Source organism: Carassius auratus, chromosome 41 (genome assembly GCF_003368295.1).
Source record: "Carassius auratus strain Wakin chromosome 41, ASM336829v1, whole genome shotgun sequence".
NCBI lineage: Eukaryota > Metazoa > Chordata > Actinopteri > Cypriniformes > Cyprinidae > Carassius > Carassius auratus.
Window position 1 is genome coordinate 812,258 of NC_039283.1, and position 11,078 is coordinate 823,335.

The following is an 11,078-nucleotide window of genomic DNA, read 5'->3' on the forward strand; positions in this document are numbered from 1 at the left end:
AATAATAATAATACAAAATAAATAATCATCATCATCATCATCATTTTCCAAATGAGGTAACGTTACACTGCATTATGTTTAATACACAATTTACTGCAAAAGTGCACACTGATTTGCTTTCAAATCTTCAGCACTGAAACCTAAGGGAGAAATTTAGATGGAGTAAAATAAAAAAAAAAACTGGAGCAAATTCGTTCGCATAAACCGCTCTATTTTCATCAACAAAGCTATGAAAGAAAGACAGATATATTGTATATATCTCTGTAGACCGTTGGTGGCGCTGATGGTCTCTGGTTTGGAGGATTTTCTCATTAATGGGGAAACTTCAACCACACCTCAGGGATCTGGAAACACAGAGTCATTTCACCCTCAGCTCTCTACCGCACAAGAGTCGCTTCACTCCAGCTGATCACTGGGACTCTCGTTTACCTCAAGGTAACGTTTTTCTTTCAATTTCAATGTATTCTTGAAAATAGAATAACTTTCCGAGTCTCCATTGAACTTTATCAATTCATTTGAGCCGCTAACATGGCCCGGGATCGATCGAGCAGGGTTGTTGTGCCAAACTTTCAGTTATAGTTGAGTTTGAATAGGACCAGCGTCTATGTGCTTGAGTAATAAAGACTAGAAAGATAAGAAAGATAAAGTCTAGTTCACTTCAGTCGGATGACTCTCTCTGACAACTTAACCGTCGAGCTGCTGCTGCTGACTGGTCGAGGAGAGGGGAAAAAAACGTTTTTAAACTTTTACACACTGTTTTCCTGAAAGCTCCCTCTGGAGCTGTGCTTGCGACTGAGTGGTTGGTTTCTCTGTAACGTTTGTCAACCGTGTTTACGCATTTACTGAATTCTTTATTCTAGGTTTGTTTTAGTAGCTGTCAATTTAACGGGATGGTTAACTGATTTTCCGTTTATTTCACTTGGTTGGAACGGTTTAGCACTATGAAGTGTACTCCTTGTCCAAGAAACGAGTGAACTGCCTTCCTAGACAGCATAAAGAGCCTTTTTATTACTGTCTAGTTAGGGAGTTCAGCTCACTTTAAGACGACTCCAAAGATTAGTTTGTGTAATTAATTTTTATTCATTAAAAGAAACGTCCATGGTACTTCTTTTTTACGATATGCCATCTTAATATTAATATATTTTTTTTAATTAATTGGGGTGTCGTGTTAATACCAGTATGAATATTTTAATAATTCGGCATAATAGTATATATCAGTATTACCATGGTGTTACAATATGATAAGGTAATATCATATCACTTCATGATGGTGCTGCTATAGTGCATTTTCTTTTACAAAAAAAAAGTTATATGGAGTACCACAATGTAAATGAATACGATAACTGTTCAGTTCCATATTAGCCAGATAACACCCATACGTCTGTTAAAGATCGCTTAATCTGGAAAGCATCGACTGTGTACAAACATCTGAGAGATATCTTTTAAGATGTCATCTTAACATGCATTCTAAATCTTAAACATCTTAATATCATTTTCTAAACGTCTATTTGACATCTGATAGGAAACGTCCCAGAGACAGGCGGCATGTGAGCAAAGACACGTGCTATCGTGGTATTTATCACAGTGCCAAAGAAAGAAATTACAAGATTATAAAATGGCAGTCCGTATCTTTAATTTATGATTAGATATTAATCATTCGTAATCCGTGTCATTCAGTGTTTTGTATGTAGTATGTTAAATGTATGATTTATGGAGTGCTTGTGTGATGGATTCAGGTCTACTTCACTGAAATTCATTTTTCTTTCTTTCTTTCATTAAACAGACTCATCTGTAACCGCTCTGCCTCATATAAACCCCACAGTCCTACAGAATCAACTCGAAATAAGGGGGAAGGAATAAGGGGTCTTGTATATAGACTTAAAGCAAAGACATCAACAAGGATTCTGTCAGTGATCAGGACAGAGGTTCTTGGACGAGCCACAGCTTCTGTCGCTGGGTGTTGAGGATTAGATTCTCTCTCTATCTCGTCTGTAACCGGCCTGCAGGGTGGCGAGAGAGAGGGGGGAACCCAACCGGTGCTTGCCGGAGATGAGTGCGTTCTGGCATAAGATCGGCTGCTGCGTGGTAGCCAAACCTCCTCCGGTAAGTGTCTCATTTGGAGAGATTTATAGTTTTGTTTCCCAGGCTTCCACCATAAGCTGTTTTTAATACAATAAAGCCTAGTTTTCAAGAATCTAGATGAATCACAGGTACTGTGACATCAGGCTCCCTTTGAGAACAACATCTGGACTAATTTCGTCAATTAGGCATTCCCCGTGGCTCATGCGAATTTTGTGTTCGCTAATCACGCGAAGAATTACTCCCGCTGGTCTACCATAGAAAAGAAACCTTTCAGCTGGTGTGAATGTGACCCAGATAGTCTTAAGAGTTTGTGTTTTTGAGAGTGAAGCCAGACGTGAAACAAAGATGGACAAAGAATTCTCTGTCATTGAATGGGTGAACATGTAGAATTATGGATCCAAACCACTGCATATTTGACTTTTATCAAGAATATAGACCACAGTTAAAAAGCTCATTGGGAGTAAATAAAAAAAAATAAAATAATAAAAAGTATATATTTTTTTATTTGGCAAGGATGCATTAAATTGATCAAACACAACAATTATAATGTAGCAAAAGTTCTCGGTTTCAAATAAATGCTGTTTTTTTTTTCAACTTTTTTTTTTTTTTTTTTATTAAAAAATCCAGGGGAAAATAATTAATAATAAAAAATGTTTCTTGATTTCTGAAGGATTATGTGACACTTAAGACTGGAGTAATGGCTGCTGAAAATTCAGCTTCGCCACCAAATAAATAAATTTAAAATATATTAAAATGCAAAACAGTTGTTTCAAATGCTAATAAAATTTAGCAATATTATTTTTTTACTGTGTTTAAATAATTGCAGCATTGATGAGCATAAGAGACGTCTTTAGAAAATATAAAAAAAATTGTACAGACCCCAAAACTTTGAATAGTGGTGTTTCATGTGCTATTGTTTTTTTAAGTTCACAAAAATGAAAGTTTTATCATCATTTACTCCCAATCATTTCTAACTTTCTTAAGTGGAAGTTTAACATGTTGACTCTTCAACTTCATCCAATGAAAATACGGTGACCACTATCTGTCAGACTCCAAAACAAACAAAAAGCACTATAAAAGTACTGCATATGACTCAGACACTATATATGCCTATACTGTATTACACATACTGTTAGTCTTCTAAAGCCATATGATTGTTTGATATAGGTTGCTATTCTCTGTTGCTATTGTTTTAGCTCTTAAACCTTACTCACGGTCGTGCATATTCAAACGTGGCACCACAAAATTCATTGTACCAGGCTTGACCTCAAAAGTTACTGCTTCTGAAGTTCTGATCACGATGTGGCAAGTTTTAAAAGCAGTTTAATGTAAATAACGACTTAAATACCAGTCTGTTCCTCACACAAAACAATTGAATGGCTTTAAAAGACTTTGAATGTAGAGCATGAGTCATATGGAGCTCTTTATGGTGCTTTTATGATCCTTTTTGGCACACAACAGTCCATGGCGGTCTACTTTCATTTCATTGCAAAAGAGCAAGTTTGGATGTTCAGACATTCTGCTAAACATCTCCTTTGGTATTGTATGAGCAAAAGAAAGTCAGAATTTGGAGGAAAAGACTAAATGATCGCAAAAATGTATTTTGGGAGTGGACTATCTCTTTAATATTCCTGTAAGTAAAAGAGTGGTGTTTATTTTTCTAGTACAGCTTTGCATATTTGACGGATTACTTGGCTTAATTCAGTCTTTGTTAGTCCGTCTGTTTTTATCTGGATTGGGATTCTGAAGCAATGATGAGTGACCCAGGTTTACCGTGGTCTCCTGTAACAATGACAGGGGGTTCTGAAGGGAAGCTGGCTCCTCAGAGCTGGGAGTGCTCATTCTTTTCCTCCCTCCTTCCTCTTTTTATTTTTAGGTTCTTGTTTGTTCTATTGTTGGGTGGGGGGTGAGGTAAGACAGCAGTGGGCATCTGTAACAGACCAATGCTACGTCCCAGTTGCAAGAGCTAGTTTCTCAGACTGATTTAGATAAAATGATTACATTTAAAGTGCCCCCTTACATCAGAGAAAGTGACAAGGACTCAAGCATGTGGCAAGGGTTTGCTTTGATATGGGCCATTGACGATATAAAGATTCTGAAAGTAAACACCTTTCAAGGATGTCTGGGGTTACGTAAGACATGTTGCCGGTACTGAGTCAAAGCGTCAGTTTAAGAATGAATATCACTATTATTTAGAAAAAAAATAACTTTGGATATAATAAAGTAAAAAATCTTTTTATTTTCTTCTCATTTGTTATAATCTTCATCATCATGCATAAACTAAAAATAAGAATTGATAGCCCTGTTTTATTCAGAATTGTATTTTAAAGCGTTTATTAGATGTGGCATATTGACGAATATTTAATTAGAAATCTTATTGCTGTTGTTTAGAAAGAAAGAACAATTCATGTGATAAGAATGTTGAAATGGAAAAGTGTTGTTATTATTATGCAAATTCATAAATATGTAATGAATAGTGACTCACTGCGAGTAAGGATGGTTCATACAAATTGTGATTGATACTAGAGTTCAATGTACATGGGTTCGGTTTGCATATCTGCCTTTACACTAACCAAATGATGACATCGAACAAACTCTGGTCTGTTTCAAAAACTGGAATGCGAGATTTCAGTTAAGTCTAGAAGATGTATTTTGTGATTGTCAGTATTAATCCAGTGCTGTATTTTCTGTAAAATGCACTTTGTTCACTCTGGACAGACAAGTAAGGGCACGTATGCCAACACCCCTTACTATGGCACATGATCTCATCAAATAATTATTCAGGTTGTTGATACAAGTTTTTTTTTAGATATACTTATATAATCTCTGACTAACTCTCCCGCAAAGTTATGGGAAACACAGAAAAGAAACTATAAACTGTATAACACTTGAGGATTTTTAGGAGCTCAATGAATCCTGCTCATCTTCAGGAATGGATTCCATAGGGAAACATTAGTGTAATGTCACCCAGACACTGGTGTGGTCACACGACAGGCTTCGTTGACCACTCACTACACTTATATTTTCAACTCTTTGGGTTTATGTCATGCTGTTTTACCAATTTGCAGATCAAGTGCTTTGTATTTTTATGCTTGACCTTTGTTAATTTAAGCACCTATGTTCACAGAAGAAGAAACGAAGGAGAATTGACCGGAGCATGATCGGAGAGCCCACAAACTTCATTCATCTGACACACATAGGCTCTGGTGAAATGGCAGATGGCATGCAACCGGTAAGACATGCTTTATTCTGTTGGTACATTGAGACTCTCGTTTTAACATTAGGGCATGGCTATAATTAATATACAGTGACAGAATCCTTCTAAATGGATTCTTTACTGAAACACTTGCTCATACCAGATTGGATCTTTGTACATATATACCTGGCACCCACTACCTTTTCGATTTTTTTTTTTTGCCTTTTTCTCTTTTATTTTTCCCTCAAATATGAACATGTCATGTATAAATGCTTGATGTTGGAGGTTCCCTGATAAAGTGGTCAGCCTGTGCTGCCAAATTTTTCAGTTCGTCTTTATAATAATAAATAATTACAATTACACAATAATAATGACATTTGGTAGTAGCACTAATATATATTTTTATGTAAGGACATCATAGATGTCAAGAATTCTGATGAGCTTGGGAGTAGTAATATTTAAGATTAAATTTAAATAAATTTAAATTCATGCATATAGCAGACACTTTTATCCAAAGCGACTTACAGTGCATTCAGGCTATCAATTTTTACCTATAATGTGTTCCCGGGGAATCAAACCCCCAACCTTGCGCTAGCTTGCTTGCTAAAGCAATGCTCTACCAGTTGAGCTACAGGAACACTAAGATATATTTTATTATAGTTACTATTTTTATGTAAAGACTATACATTTAATGAGTTATGCAATACAATTTCAATGTTTTTTGTTTAAAAAAAATGTAATAACTATAAAATTTTTATAGTAATACTGCTACTACTAAGAATACAATTTATTATGATTATGTAAAGGCATTATAAAGGTCTAGACTTCTAATTAGCTTGGGAGAAATAATATTCATTATTTTATCATAATTAGTAAAAATATACAAAAAAGTATTTTTATCATTACTATTATTATGTAAAGAGTAAAACTATACATTTAATGACCTGGAGAGCAATACAATTTCAATGTTTTTAGTTTGTAAAACAATAAATATTAGTATTTTATAATAATTCTACTTTTAACTTATGCTAGTTTATGTAAAGGCATCTTAAAGGTCAAGATTAAATCTAATGAGAAAGGGAGCAAAAATATGTTTTAAGTGTAAATTTTTCAAAATTGAGATTTATTGATCATCTGAAAGCTGAATAAATAAGCTTTCAACTGATGTATGGTTTAGGATCGGACAATATGTGGCCGAGATACAACTTGAAAATCTGGAATCTGAGGGTGCAAGAAGATCTCAATACTAAGAAAATCGTAGGGCTGGACAGTATATCGAACCATATGATCATGTGCATCTGGTCAGTAAAGCCGGTTCCGTGGTTAGCTGTAAATCCCCATCAATTGCTTTCAAATGGAGCGGCAGTTAATACACAGAGCCGCAGATAACTGTTCATTATTGAAGATGAATCGCCTATTTACATTTTTTTTTTTAAGTTGTCCAAATGAATTGTTAGCAATGCACATTACTAATCAAAAATGATGTTTTAATATATTTACGGTAGGAAATTTACAAAATATCTTAATGGAACATGATCTTTACTTAATATCCTAATGATTTTTGGCATAAAGGAAAAATCTACAAATTTGACTCATACAATGTATTTTCGGCTGTTGCTAAAAATATACCCCAGTGACTTAAGACTTGCTTTGTGGTCCAGGGTCATATATATGTACATACACACACACACACACACACACACACATATATATAATTGCTTAGGTGTCAGATCCGTTTAATTCACAGATCAATTGAATAAGGTAGACATGCTGCATGTGTAATTTGTGTTCCTGAAGTGGGACGTTCATTGGGCTGTTGTGTTGTCAAATAAGAAGGTGAGGTGTTACCTAATCCTGCAGCTCACACAGGGTCTGAATACCTGGGCAGAATCGAGCAGACTGCAACTTGCTCAGAGGAATGTTGGCGGGCGTCCCGTCAGGCTCTTTAAATGAGGAAATGTTAGTCAAGGTCTTTGCAGTGGTCACTGATTGATTGATTTTTTTTATTTTTTTTTATTTTATGTTGATGTTTGCCAATCTATAGCTTCATGTGTGGTTTGCAAAAGGTATAGCTCTTAGTGGAGTCAACACCTTTTAAGAAATTGGCTTTATATTCAATGGCGGCTTTAGCACTTTTATCAAAGAAAGGCTGGATCTGTTAACAATACAGCACTGATAGCTGAAACTTCTAGTGATAAGCGATATTGTTTGATATCAACCTTTCACAGTCCATGTGCTGAACACAGGTGACTGACCCGCTGGCTTTTCCCTTGTGGTTCTGTTCTTTTGTGTTGCATTGAGAAATTACGCATGAAACAACCCAGTGAAATTGACTTCCTCCTCGTTCTGCTGTGAGATCCTGAGACGCATGATGTAACAATGGGTGTGACGCTGTGAAGAGCTCTGTGTGTGTGTGTGTGTGTGTGTGTGTGTGTGTGTGTAAAACAGGCTTGTTGTTGCATGAAGGATGTTTTTTTTCTTCAGCTCCACCTTTTGAAGTGCGAATTTATTTTACTGTTTGTTTCTATCTATATGAACACTATGCCATATAAAAAAATATTCATTTGCAGAGATGACACTCATTATTTTCAAGTTTTATTATAATATATAATATAGTAAAATGATATTATTATTATTTGTTATTTTTGCTGTATAAAGTATTTGTGTATATAGTATAAACTAATTAGTTTTTTATTTGTATTACATTAATAATATTTATTAATAATAAATAGTTTGTAGTTGTATTAATATTATTATAATTTAAGTAATGAGTAAAAATATTTATAATTATGGTAATGATATTAGTATTCATTGTAGTACTATTAATTTCTCTATGTAAAGTATTGTGTGTGTGCTTCTTTAATAGCAGTAACATTCAATAAATTATATTTTGTTTGACTCAGAAGAAAGTTTTTTGTGTGTGTGTGTGTGTATCACATTCTTTAACCTCACTTGAAGATAAAATGTTCACTTGATGACCACTTACTGTGCTACTAAAAGTATAGCTGTGTTTGTTAAACTGGATTTAATATAAATAATTATGCATGTTTTCCATGCCAATAACGTGATTGTGTCACTTCCTTTTGCAGTCTGGCCCGATACAGGAACAAATGAGATCCAAAGTGCCTCATGCTAATGGACGAAACAGCTTGTTATAGCCCTTCACCTGTGAGTATGAACACACACACTTTCCTTCTCCTCTCCATCCTCTCGCATTCACTCCGTTTTAACCACAGACCCTCATCTGTTCCCCAGGCGTCTTTGTTTTTTTACCCGAAGCCCCGTTAAGTGTCCTCAGCAGAGCCTGTGCAGCTAGCAGCACTGCACCGGTGACGAGGAGATCAAGCGCACATCCTGGTCACAAAAACGACAACCTCCTTGCTGCAGCTACCAACATGCAGGTTTTTATGCTTTGGATCCTCAGGAATGTCTCAGATGAGATGTTTCAACACCCCCCTCCCCTCCCGCCACCTCACTCTAAGACTGTTATTAAATTTGGACCGGATTATATGAGAACACCTGATAAAGAGTGTGAATGTGTGCCGTGTGCATTTGAGACACTGGCTGTGCTTGCTGTGGAAGAGGAGAGGCACTTATCGCTTTAACACAGGGGACTATTTGACTGCCTTCCCAAAGTTACAACTGGCATGTTTGTCATAGTCTGTCATTGATAAGGGTGTGCGCAAGTGTGTGTTTGCTTTTGTTTTGTAATGGAAATGTATGTGCACCAATACCATTATCGTGTGCATTATACAAAACAATCCGGTATGTGTATTGAAGATTAATATAATATGGAATAATTTTTTTATTTCCACGTCTGATATTGCATTAACAAATAATGGCCTTTATGACTATAAAAAAAATTCATCTTCAAGTCATTCCAAACCCATATAAGTTTCTATAAGTTTTCATACAGTGATTTTCAGTTTAACATCAATGTGGAGTAACACAGCAATGTTTAAGTTGTTTCTAAAAGTGCCCATATTCCAAGTTTTCCAATTTATTTATTTGAGTAACAGACCAAATGTGCCGTTATTCATTGATTATCGTCCTCTCAAGTGAAATGTTAATGTGAGAATTACATGCTACAGAAACATTGAGTTGATAATTTGGCAAGTGATCATAGGGCTTCAGGTGACAGGAGTATAAAATGATTTTGGTGGACCATATTTTGCGCTTCTTTTATTTTTGGGGGTAGGGGAGCAACTAACAGGCTTCTAAAATTCTCCACTGTCAAAAGAATAACTGCGTTTAAGTTTGGAATGATGTAAGGATGAGTATCATTTTTTTTTTATGTCTTTAATCCTTAAGTATTATAAAAAAGCTATTATCTGTTAATGTGAGTGGAGACTTTGAACGGTTTCTTCCTGCCGGTAGCAAGCCACTGCCCTTTGTCATTTAAACCACACTCTCATTTTCACACATCAGGCTCCACCCCACACAAGCTCAAACACACACTTTCTGTGTTTCCAGTCCTCACACGGCACCACGATTAAATCACTGGTTCACACACACACACACACTTTGTATACTTTCTCTGTACTTTGTTTTTGAATGCAGCTCAATGAAGCACAATGTCGGGCTGAGATTTTAAACACAATGTTTTTGCTTGTAATTGTGATGTTTTATTTTGAATGCATTGCTTTGCAAGATCCCAAACTGTAATTTACTTTAAGTGTTTGCTGTAATTTGTTAGGGTATGTCATAGGACAAAAATGTGCGTAGCGAAAGCTTTCAGAATGCTTTCAGAATGTGCATGTTGCTTTAGAAATCTAGAGTTTAAGCCTATTTTTAGTGGAAATGCATTTCGTTCTGAGCTGACAGTGTAGTGAAACATGCAGATGTCTGCATCTCAGCCAAAGACCTCGACAGCTCCCTTAACTTAATTATACATGTTGCTTGCAGATTCTCTCACTTTTTGGTTTTGTTTGTGTGACTGTTTGGGCTTTTTTTTTATTTTTTATAAGTATCTGTATTTTTAAAGCCATAATGTTTGTGCAAAGCACTCATTAGGCTTTTTTTTTGTCTTTAATACTTTTATTCTTTTATATAAACATCTTTTAGTCTATTAGTCCAACAGATTGATTTTGTGATCAGATGTGAGCAGTAACACTGTTCTGTTCATATGGCATGATGTTATGTTTTTATTGTGCTTTGGTTTGTAACAATACAATTGTACAAAGTGCAGTCTGTTGGGTTTTTATTGAGATACGCAAAGTAATATTATCTAATGTGTATTTTTTTTTAAATGCATTTTTAAATGACATTATTTTACTTTGTGTCTGCATGACTTTAATAAAAACTAGTTTTCTAATTCAATTCTGAAGAAAAAAGTCACTTGTAAGATGTAAACTCCGAATTCAGCTTTTTTTTTTCTTCCCAATTCCTTGTTTTCCTCTGAATTCTGAGTTTACATATCGCAGTTCTGTTTTTTTCTTCCTGCCACGGAGAGAAAAAAACAAAAGAATGCAACTTTTCATCTAACAATTGTCATTTTCTCAGAATTGCAAGAAAAAAGTCCCAATTACCTTAATTTTTTTACTCCGTGGCAGAAACAGACTTCCATATTGGCTGCAAAAAGGAGCACAGGTGCTTTTACATTTATTTTCAAACACTCATAACTAATCCAATAAATATAGATTTAAACAAGATTTTCTTATTACTGTAAATATATGAAGGGCATTTAGTGAGGGCTCATGGACTTGGTGTTTTCTTCTCCTTGCCATACAGTATTGTTCAAAATAATAGCAGTACAATGTGACTAACCAGAATAATCAAGGTTTTTCGTATATTTTTTTAT

At 35.2% G+C, this 11,078-nt stretch overlaps 1 protein-coding gene across 1 annotated transcript; it reads left to right on the top strand.

Annotated features, from left to right (window-relative positions):
• The first annotated feature begins 285 nt into the window (after nt 1-285).
• LOC113059743 (CDC42 small effector protein 1) lies at nt 286-10,597 on the top strand. The gene is made up of 5 exons (XM_026228303.1): nt 286-435; nt 1,784-2,103; nt 5,210-5,314; nt 8,368-8,446; nt 8,534-10,597. The coding sequence occupies exons 2-4, from the start codon at nt 2,050-2,052 to the stop codon at nt 8,434-8,436; spliced, it is 228 nt and encodes a 75-aa protein (XP_026084088.1). The 5' UTR covers nt 286-435; nt 1,784-2,049; the 3' UTR covers nt 8,437-8,446; nt 8,534-10,597.
• The last annotated feature ends 481 nt before the right edge of the window (nt 10,598-11,078 follow it).